This window comes from Stenella coeruleoalba (genome assembly GCF_951394435.1).
Source record: "Stenella coeruleoalba genome assembly, chromosome: 1".
Classification (NCBI taxonomy): Eukaryota; Metazoa; Chordata; class Mammalia; order Artiodactyla; family Delphinidae; genus Stenella; species Stenella coeruleoalba.
In genome coordinates, this window is record NC_137169.1 from 12,113,838 (window position 1) to 12,137,030 (window position 23,193).

The following is a 23,193-nucleotide window of genomic DNA, read 5'->3' on the forward strand; positions in this document are numbered from 1 at the left end:
CCCAGTTTCTAGTACTGACTTTTTCTTTTCTTTAGTAACTCATACATTAAAATTCTCTTTTCCAAAATTGGGTTTAGAAGAGCATTTGCATCTATTAGCTTATGATATGAGTATTTTGAGAAACTATCTAGAACCCGCCAAAATGATTAATTTTGGAACTAATCTGCATAATACTGTTAAATAGACTATTTCTTAGGGATTTCTGTAACTTTATCTCACATTAAGATTAGACAGCCTAATTATATAATTACTCACATTCACACTAATATGTAATTAGACTTGATTTTTTTTTAAACCATGATGACTTTAAAGGGACACACAACAGAATACTCATCTAACCAATGTTTGTTATGTAACACATTCACAAACATAACAGGAACAGGGTCTCTGGACCCCATTCCGTTATGCGAAGGTAAAGATTTTAACTTCTTGAAAGCAGATTTACACTGTGGTAGGTATGTTGCATAACTTTGACATTTCTTTAAATGTAGCTTTTGTTGTTTGAAGAAGCACATCTTAAAGACTATTAGTATAAATAAAAAATCTAAAAGCTTTAAGACAGTGCTGCTTATGACCAAAATTCATTGCAACTTACTATTTTTTTCTTATTTTTCCTTTGCTATAGTGTAGTTTTTTCTTTTTTTTTTCTTTTTTTTTGCTGAAGTACAGTGGATGTACAATATGAAATTTATGTTGATTCAGTACTCTTTACTTTTTTCCCCCTTTTTCAGGGGTGTTGTTTTTTTGAGCCAAAATGAGTCAGTCAACATAAAATAAAGAAATAAAGTAAAATAAAGTAAATACAGAAAAACAAAGTAAAGGCATAATATACCTCAAGCCACAATATCCATGGTTCTAAATGGTCCCTATGACATTTTGTTGTGTTTTCAGTATAACATGCATCATCGGAAAAGCCTGAAATTTTTTCTAGAATAAAAAAATATATATATTTTTTCTTAGCAGTGTCATTGTGATTTAGAATTTTGTTGGGACTGACACTAAGTCTAGTGGATGAGCCTCTTGTTTTTTTTTGTCGTCGTTTTTTTTACAGGTGGTGTTTGACCGCTTAAAAGGCATGGCCCTGGTTCTCTACAATGAAATTGAATATGCACAAGCAGCTGTAAAAGAGACCAAGGGGAGGAAAATCGGTGGGAATAAAATTAAGGTGTGCAGAATGACTTCAAACAGAAGCAAAACAAAATCGTGTTCAGATCCCAGTCTCTTAATAATTGGCATTTTGTTGGTTTACAGGACATGCAGTATATATGGCCTCAGTTTCTAAGGGCGATGTTACATTTTTTATATTTGGCTAGCTACTTAAGGGCACAGTGTCTTTTAAACCATTAGCCACAGAACCTTCCCTAAAAATCCTCTCATTCAAGGATGTGTGCTTCTCTACGCCCCAGGTACCTGATGCTCACTTGTGTGCTTTTAGTGCAGGCTGGCCCACAGTCACCTGTGGGTTTCTGCACACCCAGGAGCTCCAGGTATCAGTCCAGCTTCTTGAACGATCCTCTCTTCATCTTCTTTCCTCCTCTCCTAAAGAGTGGGTAACCACTGAAAGCACGATATTTGTCTGGTGTTTTTGTTTAGAAACTTTTGTTTATGATAGTTTGAAGGAATTTTTGCACTTAATAACTATGACAGTTAGATTGAAATCAGTCTTTTCGAAATAAGATATTGATAGATGGTGGGTATCATGCTTTAAGTGACTCTGAGTCCTGGCTGTGAGTAAAGTTCAAATGTTCTTCCATATTTTATGTTCTAACTGTGGTTCCAGCAAATTATGCACAGTAGATTACTGGATTTAGTTGGTCTGATTATTTAATTGACAACCTAGAATCATGATAGGTATGTTTCAGTTTTCCATATTGCTTTTTCCACTCCTCAGGATTGGGTTCTAGAACTTTAAATTGTAATTCTTTATCAAGATTTGTGTAGAATTTGAGAGGGATTTCAGGTTAAAAAAATAGTTTTAGTTATGAGGACTGTTTCACTTAGATAAGTTACTTTTTCTTGAAATTTATCCAGAAGGCTATGTTGGGAAGAATTTTTCAAATTTGGTAACACTTTCCATCATTAAAATCTGAAACTTGGATTAAACACGCAGTATTCTTTTTTTTTAAAGGTGGATTTTGCAAATCGGGAAAGTCAGCTGGCATTTTATCACTGTATGGAAAAATCTGGTCAAGATATCAGAGACTTCTATGAAATGTTAGCAGAAAGAAGGTATGTATTTTAAACCTATCACCATAGCTTGAATTTTAAAATTTCTAATACGTAAAATTTAGATGGGATTAAATTTTGTTTTTTACCCCTTATTGCTACTCTCATTCCCCCCAAACTTATCCCTTTTATCCCCACATACAGAAAGAAACACATAAAAAACACATAAAGGGACTTCCCTGGTGGTCCAGTGGGTAAGAATCCGCCTTCCAACGCAGGGGACACCGGTTCGATCCCTGGTCTGGGAACTAAGATCCCACATGCCGTGGGTCAGCTAAGCCTGCGTGCCGCAACTACTGAGCCTGCATCCTCTGGAGCCTGCGTGCCACAATGAAAGATCCCGCATGCCGCAACTAAGACCTGACGCAGCTGAATAAATAAATATTTTTAAGAAACAAAACAAAAACAAACACACATAAAAACTGATTTTTATGGATCCAGTTTTCATGTAGCTCATGGGAGTTGGGGTATTTTCTCCCTGAGAATACTCATTAAAAGAGTTACTGTTTTCCAGATTATAACTATGTACAAATCATTTTGCCTTACAGTTTTAAATTAAATATAACTTGTTGAAATGCATTGTAAACTTTTTTTTTTTAATTTATTTTTGGCTTTGTTGGGTCTTCATTGCTGTGCGGGCTTTCTCTAGTTGGGGCGAGCAGGGGCTACTCTTCGTTGCGGTGCACAGGCGTCTCATTGTGGTGGCTTCTCGTTGCAGAGCACAGGCTCTAGGCACGTGGGCTTCAGTAGTTGTGGCACATGGGCTCAGTAGTTGTGGCTCGCGGGCTCTAGAGTGCAGGCTCAGTAGTTGTGGCACACAGGCTTAGTTGCTCCGTGGCATGTGGGATCTTCCCGGACCAGGGCTCAAACCTGTGTCCCCTGCTTTGGCAGGCGGATTCTTAACCACTGTGCCACCAGGGAAGCCCCTCATTGTAAACTATTAAATGCCCTGTGAATTTAGTAGTGACAACATCCAGGTTGTCACCACGCATGAGCTCATAGAATTAATTTAAAAAAACAGAAACTTTCAAAAGACTGTCAAGAGCTTTGTTTTAAATTCAGATCTCCTAAATTTGTGAATCAGTAAGCCAAAGCTGATATAAATTGGTAAGTTTAGCTGTGTAAAAAGTAAACCTTGGGAATTTCTTGGCGGTCCAGTGGTTAGGACTGGGTGATTTCACTGCCGTGGGCCTGGGTTCAATCTCTGGTCAGGGAACTAAGATCCCGCAAGCCATGAGGCACGACCAAAAAAAAAGAAAAGAAAAGTATACCTTACTTCTCCTTGTTAATGTTTTCAGTCATGGGACTGTAGTATTTTTTTCTGCAGCTTGTGGGAACATTTCACAATCGTTTAAGGTCTCACAGTCTGAATCAGGCTGTCTCCGTTAGCTTAAAAATTGCCCCAGAACTGATGATTGATTCTTTTTTAGACTAAATATATTAAAACACCCTAACAGTGTCACCAGGTTCTTCAGTAGCTGATCACATTTGAAAATGGAAACTATCATCCCTATGATGAACCTGTTTGTCCAAACATGCCTCTGATTAAGTCTCCTGGAATGTTACTGCTAGGTCTCCACCCCTTCAGATGTGTGTTAGACAAAAGACCGTTTGACAAATGCCTTTAGACACTCAAGTTCAAGTATAAAAGGGCTTTATGACCAGGATGAGGCAAAATCCTGATCGTGCTCCCAGAAACTTGTTGAATGCATTCCCTTTTTACTACCTCTTCTTGCCACTTCATTTTTGTTTAAATCATAGAAGATATGTATTTCTTTTTCATTTCCTCATGGAGTATAGTGTAATGGTCATTGAATACTTGAGAGGTTTTTTAATGAAAAATGTCCCCTACAGCCAAATTTCCAAAAGGTTGAACTTCTAAGGTTTCGATGGTTTTTCACTAGTGGATTGGAATCCACATTCTAAATTTCTCTCTCTCTCCCTCTGTCTCTGTCTCTCTCTCTCTCTCCCCCTCCCTCTGTGTGTGTGTGTGTGTGTATGTGTGTGTGTGTGTGTGTGTGTGTGTGTATGTATGTGTGTGTGTGAGAGAGAGAGAGAGAGAATGAACATATGTAAGAGAACGTAGGTGTCTGTGGGGAGGGTTCTCCATCTTGGTGGCCCTCATCCCCCACCGCAGCAGTCTGAAGTCATTGTTAATACTTTAAGTGCTTATAGGAATTCGTACCTATAAGTGAGTGAAAAGTGTGTTGATGGTCTAGTGGCACTTAAGACATAAAAATTCCATTAAAATTCTCTGTGTGCACATTAAATATTTTTCAAAGAACGGTATCTTGTGAGGGCTGGATAATGTTGTGTGGGTGTTAATTTTTGTATATTATCACTTAAATTCACTCACTTTACTGATGATCTGGCTCTGGCTTTGTTCTTTGGTTCTTACCTGTGGTTATTTATCTCTGTTGAATGGAGTTTATCTCCTAAAGTGGGAAGCAGGAGGGTGTGGGACTTCACTGTGACCCAGTTTTGCCCCATTTGGTTTCAGATGGCAGTGCTTCTGGAATGCATTCCTTGCAGTAGAACTTGAGAATCTTTGCCCTTTCCATAGAGTGGAAGGAAGTCATCCCACTGAATAGTTGATGAATAAGTGGGGGGTGGGGGCTTTGCCCCAATGACAGTTCAGGTCAGGAATGCAAATGATGATCCATTTACATAGTGCCCTGCAGTTTAAAAGTAATATTTCTTTTATTCCCTTAAATACAGTGTCAGGGAAATAGGGCTGTGGCTCTTGTCATATATTACTTATGGTGGGAACTGAAGATCAGGTGACTTTGCTGATAAGGTCACAGGCTAGTAAGTGGTTGGGCTGGGGGTAAACCCAGGGCTCCTACCTGGTATGCATTGAGCCTTCCAGTTTACCAAAGTGATTCTCAAGACATTTATAGGGTCACATTACGCTTTAGATGAATTTCCCACTTACTTACGGTGGTTTGGATATTTTGCAGTCATGGGAACAGAGTTCTCTGAAAACCTGACATTTCAAAGTTCCTCAGAGCCCTGCCAGAGCCTTTTGTGTATAGTACCAGTGTGCAGTTGTATTGTCCCTTGCATAAGTTGAGTTCCTTGGTGGCAGGAATGCTCATTTCTTTTGGTAGAGCCCGGCAAAATATGTACAAAGTCATCATCTATTAAACTGAACAGTGCAGCACTAATGTTTACACGTATACCTTTTGACTTCTGTAACTTTTTTTTTCTTTCATATTTTGGATATAGTTTTAGTTTGCTTATTTTAGAAAATACCTGGAAACCATTTTTAAACGTACTTTTAATGCAGGCAGCAAACTAGTGGCCATTCTAGGTGTCTTAACCACTTTCTATTAGAAAGTTAGGGAATTCCCTGGCGGTCCAGTGGTTAGGACTCGGCACTTTTATTGCCAGGGGCCCAGGTTCAGCCCCTGGTCAGGAAACTAAGATCCTACAAGCAGTGCTGTGGCCAAAGGAGAAAAGAAAGCTTGTAGTGTGTTCACCTTTACATAATGAAAGTGATGCTTCCTTGGAGTTTGTATTTATGATGGAAATGAGTTAAATTAGCCTAATTTCATTCCTAGTAACATCTGTTTGCAAGATGGCTGGCCAGTATTGAGGCAAAGAATCTGATTCCTGGGGAACTGTAGAAGGATCATCTTGAATCCAATCAAGTCAGATATCATAGATATGTCATAAACTATTCTCTTTGAAATGAGAAAGCTCAGTATAAATGCATATAATAATGTGTTATTGATGCTTCCAGTGTTTGAATGGTAAGTCTAGATGCTTCATTTGCTATTGAAAATGGGTTAGAACATTGCCCAGTAGCAACTTTGACATATTTTTCTAAGTTCATTTTTTTCAACAAATGAGTACCTGCTGTGAGCCGAGAAGACAAAAGCTTATGCCTTCAGAGGTTTAAGTTCTAGGTTCGTTATGTTTCATTGAGCCGTCATTGACAGTACTATGTAGACTGAGTAAGCCATACCTGCTTGAAAGACAAAAATGGAAAGTGAACAAGAGTAAAGGAATTGGCCTCTATCACAGGTGAATTTCATTTTATACACCATACATGTTCTTGAAATTTAATCTTATTTTGAATGCACTGGGACGTGTCACTGTGGGAGAAAATCTGAGGTGAATTCTTTTACAATTAAGGAATTATCTCACACAGTTTGTAATCACCTAATTTGTTAGTTGGCAGGTTGGGGAAAAGTAACATTTACTGAAGGCCAAGTATGTGCCTTGTATTATGTTAGGAAAGTTTTTACAAATGTTATTTAATCATCTTAAGAGCTTTGTGAAGAAGAGCTATCATTTTGTAAGTGAGGAAACTGAGCCCAGGGAGACTGGCCCCTAGTGTGTGGGGGGATTTTTTTTTGTTTTGTTTTTTTAATATTTATTTGGCTGCGCCGGGTCTTACTTGCGGCACATGGGATCTAGTTCCCTGACCAGGGATTGAACCCGGGCCCCCTGTATTGTGAGTGCGGACTCTTAGCCACTCGACCACCGGGGAAGTCCCCAATGTGTTTTTTTAAATTGTGAATTGAGGTAGAGGTGTTACCGATATACAGGTTGCATAGGTGGGAAGATTTTAGTTAAATTGTTATATTTTCAAACAGTACATTTGTTTCCCAAGTTGTGGTAAGAGTATCTTTTGGCAGGAAAGTAATTATGAAAGACTTAGAAATGTGGGATGTGATACTGTTTAATACTAGTGCTCATCATAAGTCACGACAACTGATACCAAAAGAATAACAAGGGGCTGAAGCACTGCTGTCCAAGTCCAATAGAAGTGTAATGCAAGCTGTATATGTGGTTTTGCATTTTCTAGTAAAACTAAAGGTAAAATTAATTTTATTTAACCCAATATGTCTGAAATACTGTTTCAACATATACTCAATCTGAATAAATTATTGAAGTGTTTCTTTTTTTTGAAACTAAGTCTACCAAATCCAGTGTGTATTTTACACTCACACCTCAACTGAGACTAGCCAGATTTCAAGTTCTCAGTAGCCACATGTGGCTTGTAGGTATGGTATTGGTCAGTGCAGTTCTAATGATTAAAAAATGGAAAAGATTTTTGGAAGCAGGACTTTGTAATCTCATATGTATGATTAATGTGTAAGTGACGAGGAAACAAAAAACTAATACATTCTTTTTTGTCTTTGGCAGAGAAGAACGAAGGGGATCGTATGACTATAGCCAAGATCGTACATATTATGAGAATGTTCGTACTCCAGGCACATATGCTGAGGATTCCAGACGGGACTATCCAGCTCGAGGGAGAGAATTTTATTCAGAATGGGAAACTTACCAAGGAGACTACTATGAGTCACGATATTACGATGATCCCCGGGAGTACAGGGATTACAGAAATGATCCTTATGAACAAGATATTCGGGAATACAGTTACAGGCAAAGGGAACGAGAAAGAGAACGCGAAAGATTTGAGTCTGACCGGGACAGAGACCACGAGAGGAGGCCAATTGAACGCAGTCAGAGTCCAGTTCACTTGCGACGCCCACAGAGTCCTGGAGCATCACCCTCACAGTCAGAGAGATTGCCTAGTGATTCCGAGAGGAGGATTTACAGCCGATCCTCGGACCGGAGTGGAAGCTGTAGCTCGCTTTCCCCTCCAAGATATGATAAACTTGACAAACCTCGTTTGGAACGCTATACAAAAAACGAAAAGACAGATAAAGAACGAACTTTTGATCCTGAGAGAGTGGAAAGAGAGAGACGTTTAATAAGGAAGGAAAAGGTGGAGAAGGACAAAACTGACAAGCAGAAACGGAAAGGAAAAGTTCATTCCCCTAGTTCTCAGTCTTCAGAAACAGACCAAGAAAATGAGAGAGAACAAAGCCCTGAAAAATCAAGGAGTTCTAATAAACTGAGCAGAGAGAAAGCTGACAAAGAAGGAGTAGCAAAAAACCGCTTGGAACTCATGCCTTGTGTGGTTTTGACTCGAGTGAAAGAAAAAGAGGGGAAGGTTATTGACCACACTCCTTTGGAAAAGCTGAAAGCCAAGCTTGATAATGACACTGTCAAGTCTTCTGCCTTAGATCAGAAACTTCAGGTCTCTCAGACAGAGCCTGCAAAATCTGAGTTGTCTAAACTAGAATCTGTTAGAATGAAAGCGCCAAAGGAAAGGGGGCTTTCAAGCCACATAGAAGTGGTAGATAAGGAAGGCAGGCCTAAACCCAGGAAGCACCTAAAACCAGAGCAAACTGTTGATGGGGTAAGTGCTGTGGATCTGGAGAAGCTGGAAGCGAGGAAAAGGCGTTTTGCAGATTCCAATTTGAAAGCAGAAAGGCAAAAATCAGATGTTAAGAAAAGTAGCCCAGAGATGGAAGATGCTCGGGTGCTTTTAAAGAAACAGCCTGACATATCATCTAGAGATGTCATTCTACTGAGGGAAGGAGAGTCTGAAAAAAAGACGGTGAGGAAAGAAATTCTTAAAAGAGAATCTAAAAAAATCAAACTAGACAGACTTAATGCTGTTCCCAGCCCCAGAGAGTGTCAGGAGCTTGCCAGCATTCCTGTTGGGACTGTATCAAGGCCCAACTCAGATCTGCAAGCAAGGCTGAGAGAACCAGTAGGTGAATCTGTGGAAAACCAAGAAATCCAGTCAAAAAAACCCACTCCTTCAAAACCACCACTTAAACAGCTGGAGCTATTAGATGATCAAGGACCAGAGAGAGAAGATAATAGGAAAAACTATTGCAGTCTTCGTGATGAACCACTTGAATGTAAATCAGGCCAAGATAAACCACATTCAGTAAATACTGAAGAAAAAATTGGCATTGATATTGATCACACGCAGAGTTACCGAAAACAAATGGAGCAGAGTCGTAGAAAACAGCAGATGGAGATGGAAATAGCCAAGTCCGAAAAGTTTGGCAGTCCTAAAAAAGATGTGGATGAATATGAAAGACGTAGTCTTGTTCACGAGGTCGGCAAACCCCCTCAGGATGTCACTGACGACTCTCCTCCCAGCAAAAAGAAAAGGATGGACCATGTTGATTTTGACATCTGCACCAAGAGAGAACGGAACTACAGAAGTTCACGCCAAATCAGTGAAGATTCTGAAAGGACTGGTGGTTCCCCCAGTATCCGACATGGTTCCTTCCATGAGGAAGATGACCCTGTTGGTTCCCCTAGGGTAATGTCAATAAAAGGGTCTCCTAAAGTAGATGAAAAAGGTCTCCCGTATTCTAATATAACAGTCAGAGAAGAGTCCTTAAAATTTAATCCTTATGATTCTAGCAGGAGAGAACAGATGGCAGACATGGCCAAAATAAAGCTATCTGTCTTGAATCCTGAAGATGAACTAAATCGGTGGGACTCTCAAATGAAACAAGATGCCAGCAGATTTGATGTGAGTTTCCCAAACAGCATAATTAAGAGAGACAGCCTTCGAAAGAGGTCTGTACGTGACTTGGAACCTGGTGAGGTGCCTTCTGATTCTGATGAAGATGGTGAACACAAATCTCACTCACCCAGAGCCTCTGCGTTATTTGAAAGTTCTCGGTTGTCTTTTTTATTGAGGGACAGAGAAGACAAACTACGTGAGAGAGATGAAAGACTCTCCAGTTCTTTAGAAAGGAACAAATTTTATTCTTTTGCATTGGATAAGACAATCACACCAGACACTAAGGCTTTGCTTGAAAGAGCTAAATCCCTGTCTTCATCTCGAGAAGAAAATTGGTCTTTTCTTGATTGGGACTCCCGATTTGCTAATTTTCGAAACAACAAAGATAAAGAAAAGGTTGACTCTGCTCCAAGACCTATTCCATCCTGGTACATGAAAAAGAAGAAAATTCGGACTGATTCAGAAGGAAAAATGGATGATAAGAAAGATGACCATAAAGAAGAAGAACAGGAAAGGCAAGAATTATTTGCTTCTCGTTTTTTACACAGCTCAATCTTTGAACAAGATTCCAAGCGATTGCAGCATCTAGAGAGAAAAGATGAAGAATCTGACTTCGTTTCTGGCCGGTTATATGGGAGGCAGACATCTGATGGAGTGAATAGCACAACTGATTTGATTCAAGAGCCAGTAGTTCTTTTCCATAGCAGATTTATGGAACTCACACGAATGCAACAGAAAGAAAAAGAAAAAGACCAAAAAACCAAAGAGGTCGAGAAACAGGAGGATACAGAGGATCACCCCAAGACCTCAGAATCTGCTTCTGAAAATAAAGAGTCGGAACTGAAAACTCCACCTTCGATTGGGCCTCCTAGTGTCACAGTTGTAGCTCCAGAGTCTGCAGCAGCATCTCTGGAGAAGACAGCTGCTGAAAAAACAGGAGAGGTGCCTTCAGTGACAGAAGAGAAGACCACTGAGCCAGCCTCTGTCTCAGAAGAAGCAAAACCTGTATCTGATCTGACTCCCATCGCTGTGGAACAACCTGAACAAGTAGACGTGCCCCCAGGAGTGGACACCAGGAAAGACGTTGCTGAGACTCCTTTAGTTGTTGAAGAAAATTCATCAGTCGATCAGCTGCCTTATTTGGATGCCAAGCCTCCAACTCCTGGGGCCTCATTTTCCCAGGTAGAGATCAGTGTAGACCCAGAGCCTGACAGTACCCAGACACTTCCAAAACCGACTCAGAAGCCTGAGGAAGCCGATGAGCCAAAAGTGGAGAAGCCAGACTCAGCTGCTAATGTCGAACCTAATGCAAGTCAAAACGCTGAAGATGTTCACGAGGTCCCGCCTCCAGCTACTGAAGGTGTAGAGGTTGATCCTCCAGTTGCTGCAAAAGATAAAAAGCCGAACAAAAGTAAACGTTCCAAGACCCCCATTCAGGCAGCTGCAGCAAGTATCGTGGAGAAGCCTGTCACAAGGAAGAGTGAGAGGATAGACCGGGAAAAGCTCAAGCGGTCCAGTTCTCCTCGGGGAGAAGCACAGAAGCTTTTAGAATTGAAGATGGAGGCAGAGAAGATTACAAGGGCTGCCTCTAAAAACTCGTCCGCGGACCCTGAACACCCTGAGCCAAGCTTGCCCCTCAGCCGAACCAGGCGCCGGAATGTAAGGAGTGTCTACGCAACCATGGGTGACCATGAGAGCCGCTCTCCAGTCAAGGAGCCCGTTGAGCAACCACGAGTGACCAGGAAGAGACTGGAGCGGGAGCTGCAGGAGGCTGCAGTGGTTCCTACAACCCCTAGGAGGGGGAGGCCTCCAAAAGCACGCCGTCGAGCTGACGAAGATGATGAGACCGAGGCAAAAGAGCCAGTGGAGACAGTCAAGCCAGCTGAGGGGTGGAGGTCCCCACGATCCCAGAAAGTAGCTGCTGGTGTCCAACAGGGGAAAAAGGGGAAAAATGAACCAAAAGTTGATGCTGAACGTCCTGAGGCCACCACTGAGGTGAGTCCCCAGTTAAACGTGAAAGAAAATAACACAAAATCCAAGACTGATAAAGAAGAAGCAGGAAGTGAACAAAAACGTGATAGAAAAGAAATTAGCACAGACAAAAATCCACCCGAAACCCCCCCAGCTGACGTGGTGGAGAAGAAAACAGCCCCTGAGAAAAACTCCAAGTCCAAGAGAGGAAGATCTCGAAACCCTAGATCAGCGGTGGACAAATCTGCAAATGCGAGAAATGCGGAAGCCACTGTAAGTCCCGGCGCGGCTGCAGGCCCTGCGGGACTGCCGGCGGAGGAGGCGGCTGCGGTCCCGGCCGTTTCCCCTGAGAAGAGCGAGAGTCCCCAAGAGGAGGCTAGTTTATCGTTGCGTCTGAGCAGTGAGCCAGCTGATCTGGACAAGGAATCAGAGAAGGAAGATGGGTCTGCCTCTAAGCCGTCCCCGGAAGCAAATCAGTTAGCCAAGCAGATGGAGCTGGAGCAGGCTGTGGAGAACATCGAGAAGCTCGCGGAAACCTCCACCCCCACGGCTTTCAAGGCGGCAGCTGCAGATGCCCCAGAGCGCCTCTCCACAGAGGACCGGGACAAGCCCGCACACCAGGCCAGCGAAACAGAGCTGGCTGCGGCCATCGGTTCCATCATCAATGACATTTCTGGGGAGCCAGAAAACTTCCCAGCACCTCCACCTTACCCTGCAGAGTCTCAGACAGATCTTCAGTCTCCTGAGGAAGGAATGGAACCTGAGACCGATGAGGCTGTGTCTGGCATCTTGGAGACTGAGGCTGCTACAGAATCTTCTAGGCCACCAGGCAGTGCACCTGACCCCTCAGCAGGCCCAGCAGATACCAAGGAAGCCAGAGAGAACAGCAGCGAAACCTCCCACCCAGTGCCGCAAGTCAAAGGATCAAAAGAAGCAGAAGTTACTCTTGCTCGGAAAGACAAAGGGCGCCAGAAGACCACTCGATCACGCCGCAAACGGAATACAAACAAGAAAACTGGGGGCGCTACAGAGACCCATGTCTCTGAACCTGACCAAGTTCAAAGCAAGAGCCCTGCTACAAGCGAGGGGGCCACGACACAGCCCCCAGAAGCTCCACAGGAAGAAAAGCAGAGTGACAAGCCCCAGTCCACTCCCCCTGAGTCGTGTGCTTCTGACCCAAGCAAGACTACATCCCAGGGGAATTTGTCCCAAGAAAGCAGTGTTGAAGAAAAGACTCCAACCAAAGCATCTGCGCTCCCAGACCTTCCCCCGGCCTCACAGCCAACCCCCGTGGATGACGAGCCTCGAGCCAGATTCAAGGTGCACTCCATCATTGAAAGTGACCCGGTGACCCCGCCCAGTGACTCAAGCATGCCCACACCCCCAATTCCTTCCGTAACGATAGCAAAGCTCCCACCCCCTGTCGCTGCTGGGGGGATCCCACACCAGAGTCCGCCGACGAAGGTGACAGAGTGGATCACGAGGCAGGAGGAGCCACGGGCGCAATCCACCCCATCTCCGGCCCTTCCCCCAGACACAAAGGCCTCTGACATAGACACCAGCTCCAGTACGCTGAGGAAGATCCTCATGGACCCTAAGTACGTATCTGCCACGGGCGTCACTTCCACGAGCGTCACAACTGCCATTGCAGAGCCTGTCAGTGCTGCCCCTTGCCTGCACGAGGCGCTGCCCCCTCCGGTTGAATCTAAAAAGCCTCTTCTAGAAGAAAAAGCAGCAGCTCCAGTGACTAACGCCTCCGACACACAGGCCTCAGAGGTTCCAGTGGCCACTGACAAAGAAAAGGTGACTCCAGTCATTGCTCCCAAAATTACTTCTGTTATTAGCCGGATGCCTGTCAGCATTGATTTGGAGAATTCGCAAAAGATAACTCTGGCGAAGCCAGCTCCTCAGACCCTGACTGGCCTGGTGAGCGCCCTGACTGGCCTGGTGAATGTCTCCTTGGTTCCAGTGAATGCACTGGCCGGCCCAGTGAATGCCCTGAAAGGCCCTGTGAAGGGCTCAGTGGCCACGCTGAAAGGCTTGGTGAACACTCCCGCTGGCCCCGTGAACGTCCTAAAGGGACCAGTGAATGTTCTGACGGGGCCCGTGAACGTTCTCACAGCTCCAGTGAACGCCGCCACGGGCACAGTGAACACTGCCGCGGGTGCGGTGACAGTTTCCGCGGGCGCGGTGACTGCTGCATCTGGGGTTGTGACTGCCACGACAACAGGTGCAGTGACTGTGGCAGGTGCAGTGATTGCACCATCCGCAAAGTGCCGACAGAGATCCGGCACTAATGACAACAGTCGGTTCCACCCAGGGTCTATGTCTGTGATTGACGACCGTCCGGCAGACACAGGCTCTGGCACTGGGCTGCGTGTGAACACTTCAGAAGGGGTTGTGCTGCTGAGCTATTCGGGGCAGAAGACTGAAGGCCCACAGCGGATCAGTGCCAAGATTAGCCAGATCCCCCCAGCAAGTGCAATGGACATTGAGTTTCAACAGTCGGTGTCCAAGTCCCAGGTCAAACCCGATTCTGTCACGCCATCTCAGCCTCCGCCCAAAGGCCCTCAAGCTCCTTCAGGCTATGCAAATGTGGCCACCCATTCTACTCTGGTACTAACTGCCCAGACCTATAACGCATCTCCTGTGATTTCATCGGTTAAGGCCGACCGTCCGTCCTTGGAGAAGCCTGAGCCCATTCATCTCTCTGTGTCCACACCCGTCACCCAGGGTGGCACAGTAAAGGTCCTCACCCAGGGCATAAACACACCCCCGGTGCTGGTTCACAACCAGCTGGTCCTCACCCCAAGCATAGTCACCACTAACAAAAAGCTTGCTGACCCCGTCACCCTCAAAATAGAGACCAAGGTCCTTCAGCCAGCAAACCTGGGGTCCACTCTTACACCCCACCACCCTCCTGCTCTGCCCAGCAAACTGCCTGCAGAAGTGAACCACGTCACCTCGGGGCCCAGCACCCCGACAGATCGGACTGTCTCCCATTTGGCAGCCACCAAGCCAGATGTGCATTCCCCTCGACCTACCGGGCCGGCTCCGGCCCCGTTCCCGAGGGCGTGCCACCCCAGCAGCACCACGTCCGCCGCGCTCTCCACTAACGCCACGGTCATGCTGGCTGCGGGCATTCCCGTGCCGCAGTTCATCTCTAGCATCCACCCAGAGCAGTCCGTCATCATGCCACCCCACAGCATCACCCAGACCGTGTCGCTCAGCCACCTGTCACAGGGCGAGGTGAGGATGAACACGCCCACGTTGCCCAGCATCACCTACAGCATCCGGCCAGAGACGCTTCACTCTCCTCGGGCCCCCCTGCAGCCCCAGCAAATAGAGGTCCGGGCCCCGCAGCGTGCGGGCACCCCGCAGCCAGCCACAGCTGGTGTGCCCGCCCTGGCCTCCCAGCACCCTCCAGAGGAGGAAGTGCATTATCACCTCCCCGTTGCTCGAGCTGCAGCCCCTGTGCAGTCGGAGGTGCTGGTCATGCAGTCTGAGTACCGACTACACCCGTACACTGTGCCCCGGGACGTGAGGATCATGGTGCATCCTCACGTGACGGCCGTCAGCGAGCAGCCCCGGGCAGCGGACGGGGTGGTGAAAGTGTCACCAGCCAGCAAGGCCCCTCAGCAGCCAGGGAAGGAAGCCGCCAAGATGGCAGATGCCAAAGCCGCCCCCGCCCCCGCCCCCCACGGCGAGGCCCGCATCCTCACAGTCACACCCGGCAACCAGCTGCAGGGGCTGCCTCTGACCCCGCCTGTGGTGGTGACGCACGGGGTGCAGATCGTGCACTCCAGCGGGGAGCTCTTTCAGGAGTACAGGTACGGGGACATCCGCACCTACCACGGCCCGGCTCAGCTCGCGCACACGCAGTTTCCTGCTGCTGCCTCCATTGGCCTGCCTTCCCGGACCAAGGCTCCTGCTCAGGTGAGAGCGCCAGAAATCTGCCTTCTGGTCCACATGGTGGTGGAGGTGCCAGTAAGGTCCCTGAAATATGTTGTCCTTGTTGTGGATTTAAAGAGGCGCTTCCTAAATTTCAGGATGGAGGGGTGAATCACAGCACGGAGAGCCCGGGGACATGGAGGGAGCTCATTGTGGGAGCGGGTGGGGGGGCGGCTCTTGCCTGCGGTGGGTGAGGAGGTAGGGAACAGGTGACCTTTCACCGGAACCCTCAATCCTGAACGCCCAGGAGCATGGCCGTCTGGCTAAAGCCCCTTCCGGGGGCCTGGCCTACAGGAGATGCCCTGCAGCTGACCTGCCCAGGGGCTCACGGCTGCTTGGTTGGGGCAGGATGTTGTTGGTGCGTAACAGACTCTGACTCTGTTCCTTTCTCTTCCCGCCCAACTCCAGGGCCTCCCTCCTGAAGGCGAGCCCTCGCAGCCTCTGCAGCCCGCGCAGTCCGCACAGCCGGCCCAGTCCACGCAGACCTCCCAGCTCAGCCAGCCAGGCCAGCCACCAAGCAGCAAGATGCCTCCAGTCTCCCAGGAGGCAAAGGGCACCCAGACAGGAGCAGAGCAGCCGCGCCTCCCAAATGTACCTGGAAACAGGCCGGCGGAGCCTCATGCCCAGGTCCACAGGGCGCAGGCGGAAACAAGCCAGACCTCCTATCCCTCCCCCGTGTCTGTCTCGATGAAGCCTGACCTCCCGGCCCCTCTTCCTGCTCAGGCTGCCCCAAAGCAGCCATTGTTTGTCCCTGCACCCTCAGGCCCCAGCCCCCCTCCAGGACTGGCTCTGCCGCATACTGAAACCCAGCCCGCCCCCAAACAAGATTCCTCTCCTCATTTGACTTCCCAGAGACCTGTGGATATGGTCCAGCTTCTGAAGGTAAGCCTGGGCAGGGCCTCCCCTACCACCCTTCGAGCTTTGTGCTATTGTCAGTGTCCCGAGCGCCCCACTTGACTTAGATCAGCAAGCTGCTGCCTGGGGCCGTGGCCAGCACAGCTGTGTTCTCCAGCCGTGAGCTCACTTCTGTTTGTTTCCCTGTGAGCAGAAGTACCCCATCGTGTGGCAGGGCCTACTGGCCCTCAAGAACGACACAGCTGCTGTGCAGCTCCACTTCGTCTCTGGCAACAATGTCCTGGCCCATCGGTCCCTGCCGCTCTCTGAAGGAGGGCCCCCCCTGAGGATTGCCCAGAGGATGCGGCTGGAGGCCTCACAGCTGGAGGGGGTTGCCCGAAGGATGACGGTAAGACTCAGGGCCCAGGTGAGCAACTGCCCCGCCCACAGCAAGGGAAGGCACGGGTGGCCCCCCACTGCCTGTCTCCGCGGCTTGTCACGGGGTGCAATAATGGCTTTCTTGGAGGGGATGATGAAGGGCATGTCCTCTCTCCACTAGGGGTGTAAAGTGCCTCTAGATCCAGAGATGCTTTTTTTCATTCAGCAAATATATGGATGGCCCTCAGGGTCATCATAGAGGTGGGGATTGAGGAGCCGAATCACCTGGGTTGGACAGGCCTCTTCTTGGGCTGTTTTGTGAGGTGGCCCCCCGATCACTGACAGCTTCCTGTTCCCCAGGTGGAGACAGATTACTGTCTGCTGCTGGCTCTGCCCTGTGGCCGTGACCAAGAGGACGTTGTGAGCCAGACCGAGTCCCTCAAGGCTGCCTTCATCACGTATCTGCAGGCCAAGCAGGCGGCAGGCATCATCAACGTTCCCAACCCTGGCTCCAATCAGGTCAGCCCGGTGTCCTGCCTCGGCGCACACACGTGGGGCTGGTCTCGGCTGGTCAGGCCGTCTGACTGATCTGGTGGCATGGGCTGCCAGTGCCAGCTAGAGTAGTCAGGACAGCTTCCCAGAGGAGCTGGACAAAGGGGCATTCTGGATAGAGGAAACCAGTGGAGTGCATGGGCCGGATTACTGCTGCCCATCCTGGAGACAGTCAGTGGACGGCTGAGGCAGCAGAGGTTTCCCTTTAGCTTAAGGATAGAGAAGAAGTTCTCAGGGGTTAGTTTCATGTTAGTTCTCTGATACCTAGTTTTCTTCTGGTAGACAATCTTGGAGACCTTAGCTGGTTGGGAAATTGACTCAGCCTGGCTCTCTGTTGGGCCTTTGGGCCCCCAGTTGGAAATGTTTTAGGGAAGAGTGGTAGTGGGGTGGGTGACGTGAAGACAGGAGGTCCCATTTTTCTCTCTTGTCCCTTTCTCCAGCCCGCCTACGTGCTGCAGATCTTCCCGCCCTGCGAATTCTCTGAGAGTCACCTGTCCCGTCTGGCCCCCGACCTCCTGGCCAGCATCTCCCACATTTCTCCCCACCTCATGATCGTCATTGCCTCTGTGTGAGCCACTGAATGGTCACCACTCGGCGTATCTTCCTGAGGCTCTGCAGCAAAAAATAAAACACAGGACAACCCAGCCAAGTGGAGGAAGAAGCTGCCGAGGGGGACAGACTCCACTGCCAGACGGCCAGCCTCGCTCTCCTACCCGCCCGCCCGCCCGGCTCAGTCAGACAGACCCCCGCCCTGGGCAGTGGTGCTGCTACTCGTATGTTTACATGACATTTAGCCCAAGGACAGACCACCAACCAACGGACTTGCAGACACCTTGAGGCTGGGTTTCTCTCTCCTCCTCTTGGAGAAAAGGAACAGGGCAGTGGAATTTTTTTGTTGTTTTTGTTTTTAAGAAACAAAACAGAACTGCCTTTGCACTAAATTAGTGACTTGGACTTTTGCACAGTGAAGACAGGCTGTGACACTCTGGATGTCTTGGTGTACGTGAACACACATGGCACACACATCGCAGACTCTCATGCAGGACTTCAAACTTCTGCTGAAACCTTGGGGTCAAGGAACATTTCATTGGGCTGTGTTGTCCCCACCCCTCCCTTCCCCTTGCTCATTTGGATGTCATCTCTCTTTAATTCTCCTGCTGCCACCATCTTTGATTCACCCAGGATGTACAGTTTACAATCAGAAAAGAGCAAACGGAAGGATTTTCTCTCTTGGTGGAATATGCAGAACTTGGGATGTGTGTATATATAAATATATAATATATATAAATATATATAATACTGACTTAAAAATCAAATTCCCCGACATACATTTTTTTTAATCTGTGCCAAAAATGTGTTTTCAGAGAAAATCTTATTTTCATACTCAGACTTTGTATTGTCACTCATTTGTATAAGTGCGCTTCGTTACAGCACGGGCCCTGCTCCCGCAACTTGGAAGTGTCACACACACAAAAAGACTGTACAAAAGACTGGCTTCCCTTCTTCCTGTGACCTTGACCTCTTCCCCGACTTCCTAACACTTATTAATTTATGAAAACTGTTTTTCTCAGCGCAGTTTTGTTTTGTGTGTCCATTGGATTACAAACTTTATTAAAAAATACAGAACATGTCAAGTGTGGATGTGATTGTCGCTTGGATGGGAGGGCCAGGGGTCCTTGGCTTATGGGAACAGCTAGCCTTCGTCCCACTTTTGCTTTCAACCCCCCCACCACGTCTGTATATGGAACCTATTTTTTCCTTTCTGCCACGGATCCTCCCCAAGGATCATTTTATCTTGTACAAAAGATTTTCATCACAGACTGAACTTGAACTGTTCTTCAGTGCTGTGGTGTTTATCTGACACTTCAAGGTCCCAATTGGCTCCTGCGTAATGTCGAAGGCACTTCAAATTTGATTGATTAAAGAATAAAGCCACCTCCCACTCAAACTCAGAAACAAGGAAGCCTTGGGGGTCTTGCCTCTTGTCCCTTCCTCCTCCGGGTGTGGTGCAGGCTGGCCCTGCAGCAGCTGCCTCCCAATAGGAGGATGGCACTGGTGGGCCAAGCTTCCCCAGCAGCTGGACCCACCACAAGCTGGGGAGTTGGGCGTGGGGGACGGGAACACAAGGACCACAGAGTTGCTGGTCTCACTTGCAGTATCCCTGGGGCTCCTCCAAACAGAGCTATGCTTTCGGTGCGAGATGGTACCATCTCTGAGTGAGGAATTACAGGTGCTGGGGATAAACTGTATGGAAAAGCGGCAGAGACGGCATCTCATGTCTCCCTGCTGACAGGTAAGAATGAGCTGCTTCACAGTCCGCACTGCTGCTCCTGGTTTAAGCAGTGCTGCCATCTCCCACCTCCCCATCACAGCTCCTGGCTGCTCATCCCTGTCCCTCCAGGCTCTCAGCCTTGTAGAGACGCCACTGATTCAGGGCAAGTAAACGTTCTCAAAAGATGACACTGGCTTGGCCCTGATCTTGCGGCCAGGGTTCTACCGTGAAGCGAGCGTGGAGCCTCTCCCTCTTCCCTAGGCCCAACAGAAGCAGGCCTGCGGCCTGTTGGGTCTGGTGCTCTGCCTACCTTGCTGTTCTGGCTGAATGGGCCCCCGAGCTGGGCTCTGTACGGGTGGCCTGGATCCTGGTAAGCAGTTGTGGCCAAGCCCTGTGGGCCCAGCTCCCAACACAAGGGCGCAGGGTCACAGCCGTGGCTCCACAGCGGAGGGAGGTGGAGAGGGGAGGTCCGATCCTCACGCCGGGCCGACGAGAAGCCTCCAAAGAGGAGGCCAGATGGGGCTCGTGGAGCCGCAGTTTCTCTGGCCTGAGTGTGCTGCCCACACCCCAACTCAGGCAAAGCAACCAGCTTGCTTCTAGACGGGTCCTGGGGCTCCAGTCCCATCCTGCAAAGGGACAGCCTGGCTTCCCCCACAAGCAGGTCTCTGCCGACTGGTCGCTGGGTGGAGCAACCCTTCCCCGGCATCAGCCACAGCTGCCAGCTCCCCGCCCCAGCCCCACAGGGAGCTATAGGCAGCGTTAGAAAATAATCAGATTTATTCTCTCTAGGGAATGGGCTCACCCCTCTCAGTTCCAGGGTGCCGTCCAACCTTAAATAAACAGGAGGAGGGGGTGCCTGCTCACTCAGCAGATGGTGGACATTCAGGGGCTGTGGGAGGTGTCTCTGCCAGGGCCGGCTGCCCGTCAGCCCCATCCCGAGGGCGGAAGACTAGCTCCCCAGCCTGCAGCACCTGCCCGGCCGGCCACGTGCTGCCTGGCCCGTACTGCTGGTAGAAGTCCGCATCCGTCTGGAACATGACCAGTGCCTGGGCCGTGTGGATCCGCACGTGCTGGGCCAGGCTGTTGGCATCCAGGAACTTATCTCCACAGGAGTCACAGGCGTAGAGGATGTGAGTGTTGGGATCTGTGGGAGTGGGGCTGCAGTTAGGACAGGAAGGGCCCCTGGGTCCAGCAGCTTTCCCCCAGGCAGGCCCTCTCACCTTCTTCCTGCACTTGCTTCACAGCTTTGCTGATCTCGGCTTTAAGTACTTCTGTCTCATCTGCGGTCACCGCCGCCCCCACTGGCACCACTGTGGGCGGCATCGGCAGAGCCTGAGACCAGACTCACCTGCCCCTTTGCTGCCACCCCAGAGGCAACCCCTGCTGTGACCACCCCCTGCTGCCCTGGGAGCTGAGTGACGGTCCGCACCTGTGAGCTGAGTGACGGCCGTTGCCGCCAGTGCCTCAGTGGCCAGCGTGACCATGTCATCGACGGTGACCACGCTGACCTCACCGCCCTCCTCCGGCTCCAGGATTTTGATGCCTGCCTTGCCCTGGTGCACAGTCTTCACATGGGAACGAAGGTTGTCCACCCGGTTGAAGCCGCGACCGCACTTGTCACACAGGTAAGGCTTCTCTCCTGGGGGGGGAGGCAAGGTTCTCTCCTGCCATTGGGGGGGGTGCAGGGGGGGGTAGGACCTCAGTGGCCTCCAGCTTCCCCCGCAGCCCTGTCTTTTCCAGCAGGAAGCGCTCTGGGGCGGCCACCTGAGGCACAGGGAAGCTTCCAGTGGCCCCTGCACCTTCCAGAAGCTCTGAAAAAATGGGGCCCTCCTTGGAGTTAAACTGCTTTCAAGGCCGCCTTCAGCAAGTGCCGGCACCGAGGGCTGGGGTCCGGGGCGCCTCCCACCCCACCACGCGCCCCAGAGCCAGGGCTTGGGACAGAGAGGCGGGTGGCACGCACTCACCAGTGTGGATAATGATATGCTTGGACAGGTCCCCCACGTTCACGAAGGCCTTGCTGCACACGCTGCACTTGTGAGGACGGATGTTGTCATGGTGGCGGATGTGATTGGCCAGCTGGCTAGACTGGACAAATCTGCAGGGCCAGAAGGAAAGGCTTACACAGAACCGCCCAGGCCTGGGCCGGGGGTGCTGGGCTGGGGCCTCCCACCTCAGGGTCTAGATCTGAGAGGACGCCGGGACCTGCGCCAGAGCAGTCTGCCCGGCTACCGACCGAGCCCTGGGCTTATTCTCTGACCCCCTCCACCCAGCCGAGTGCCAGGACCCCACAGGATGCCGGCCGGGGGCCGGAAGGGCAGGACCTCTTTCCGCAACGCTCGCAGACGTAAGGCTTCTCCCCGGTGTGCTGGCGCACGTGGGCGATGAGGGAGCTGGCCTGGGTGAAGGCTTTGCCGCACATCACGCACTGGCATGGCTTCTCACCTGGGGACGGAGGCAGGGGACGGGAAGGTGTCGGCGCCTGCTCTCCTCCCTTGTGCCCGCACCCGGGCGCCGCCGGGCCGCTCACCCACCCGTGTGGATGCGGACGTGCCGCTGCAGGGCGCCGGGGTCAGCGAACTGCCGCTGGCAGTGGACGCACACGTAGGGCTTCTCACCACTGTGAATCCGAAGGTGCCGCTTCAGGTTCCCTGTGGCGAGACCGAGGGTGGGCCTGGCACTGGCGGCCGGGGGCGGGGGCGGGGCCGGGGGCGGGGCCAGCCGGGCCCTACCTGAGGTGGTGAACTGCTTCCCACACTCCCGGCACTTGAGGGGCCCGTCGGCGATGTGGATCTTCAGGTGGGCCTTCAGGTTCCCCACCTGCGCCCAGGCAGGGGGTCAGACGGCAGGGAACCACCGATTCTCGGTCCTCCCGGGGGCCTGTGCGGGGCTCCCCCTTTCCTCAAGGCCGAGGGAAATGGGAAAACCACCCCCCTCAGTTCTTCCTGGCCCGCGCCCGCCCCCCAAGCCTGCCTTCCCAGTTTGCTCGGCAGACCAGTCAAGAGCTCCACCCGGCAGGATCATTTCCTGCTCAGCCAACACCACCTACTTCCCCGCTAGGCACCCCGGGCCCCCGAGACGGAAGCCGCCGGAGCACAGGGGCCCGGGGCCGGCTCCCCCCACCTGGTTGAACTTCTTGTCGCAGTGAGGGCACTTGTGCTCCTTGTCGGTGTCGTGCGTCTCCAGGTGGCGCATCTTGGACGTGGGGTCGGAGAAAGAGCGGCCGCAGTAGTCGCACTGGTAGGGCTTCTCGCCGCTGTGCACCAGCTGGTGCCGCTTGAGGTTGCCCGACGTGGTGAAGAGCTTGCCACAGTCCTCGCAGCGGTAGCGCGCCTCGCCCGAGTGCCGCTTCTTGTGCAGGTTCAGCAGGCTGATGAGCCGGTAGCTCTTGCCGCACTCCTCGCAGCCGTATGGCTTCAGCGGGCTGGCGGCAGAGCACGGGGACAGGAGGCTCGCAGGGCTCGCGGGGCCGGGGCGGGTGGGCGGGCATGGGGGGCGGCCGCTGGGCCTACCTGTGGGTCTTCTCGTGGGCCTTGCAGGCGGCCGGGTCGGAGAAGGCCTTGCTACACTCCCGGCACGAGAAGGGCTTCTCGCCCGTGTGGATGCGGATGTGCCGCTTGAAGTTGCCCGTGTGCGTGAACTCCTTCCCACAGTC

At 50.1% G+C, this 23,193-nt stretch overlaps 2 protein-coding genes across 5 annotated transcripts in view; one reads left to right on the forward strand and one right to left on the reverse strand.

Moving 5' to 3' along the window:
- The window catches only part of SPEN (spen family transcriptional repressor), a 94,574-nt gene extending 75,401 nt beyond the window's left edge, over positions 1-19,173 (forward strand). For both annotated transcript variants that reach the window (XM_079913131.1, XM_079913130.1), the window contains exons 9-15: positions 1,052-1,165; positions 2,129-2,229; positions 7,384-15,490; positions 15,914-16,387; positions 16,554-16,748; positions 17,078-17,236; positions 17,710-19,173. In XM_079913131.1, coding sequence (XP_079769257.1) covers positions 1,052-1,165; positions 2,129-2,229; positions 7,384-15,490; positions 15,914-16,387; positions 16,554-16,748; positions 17,078-17,236; positions 17,710-17,841 — 9,282 coding nt within the window. In that variant the 3' untranslated portion in view covers positions 17,842-19,173. The remainder of the gene's footprint in view (positions 1-1,051; positions 1,166-2,128; positions 2,230-7,383; positions 15,491-15,913; positions 16,388-16,553; positions 16,749-17,077; positions 17,237-17,709) is intronic.
- A 595-nt stretch (positions 19,174-19,768) lies between these two features.
- The window catches only part of ZBTB17 (zinc finger and BTB domain containing 17), a 31,457-nt gene continuing 28,032 nt past the window's right edge, over positions 19,769-23,193 (reverse strand). Inside the window, exons 8-16 of one of the 3 annotated variants that reach the window (XM_079913323.1) lie at positions 23,051-23,193; positions 22,662-22,962; positions 22,271-22,358; positions 22,073-22,189; positions 21,863-21,983; positions 21,506-21,636; positions 20,971-21,180; positions 20,762-20,851; positions 19,769-20,685 (exon numbers count right to left, since the gene is read on the reverse strand). In XM_079913323.1, the coding sequence (XP_079769449.1) occupies positions 20,402-20,685; positions 20,762-20,851; positions 20,971-21,180; positions 21,506-21,636; positions 21,863-21,983; positions 22,073-22,189; positions 22,271-22,358; positions 22,662-22,962; positions 23,051-23,193 (1,485 nt within the window). In that variant the 3' untranslated portion in view covers positions 19,769-20,401. Of the gene's footprint in view, positions 20,686-20,761; positions 20,852-20,970; positions 21,206-21,505; positions 21,637-21,862; positions 21,984-22,072; positions 22,190-22,270; positions 22,359-22,661; positions 22,963-23,050 lie in introns of those variants that run through there. The other 2 variants (XM_079913324.1, XM_079913325.1) reach the window with 2 other exon arrangements.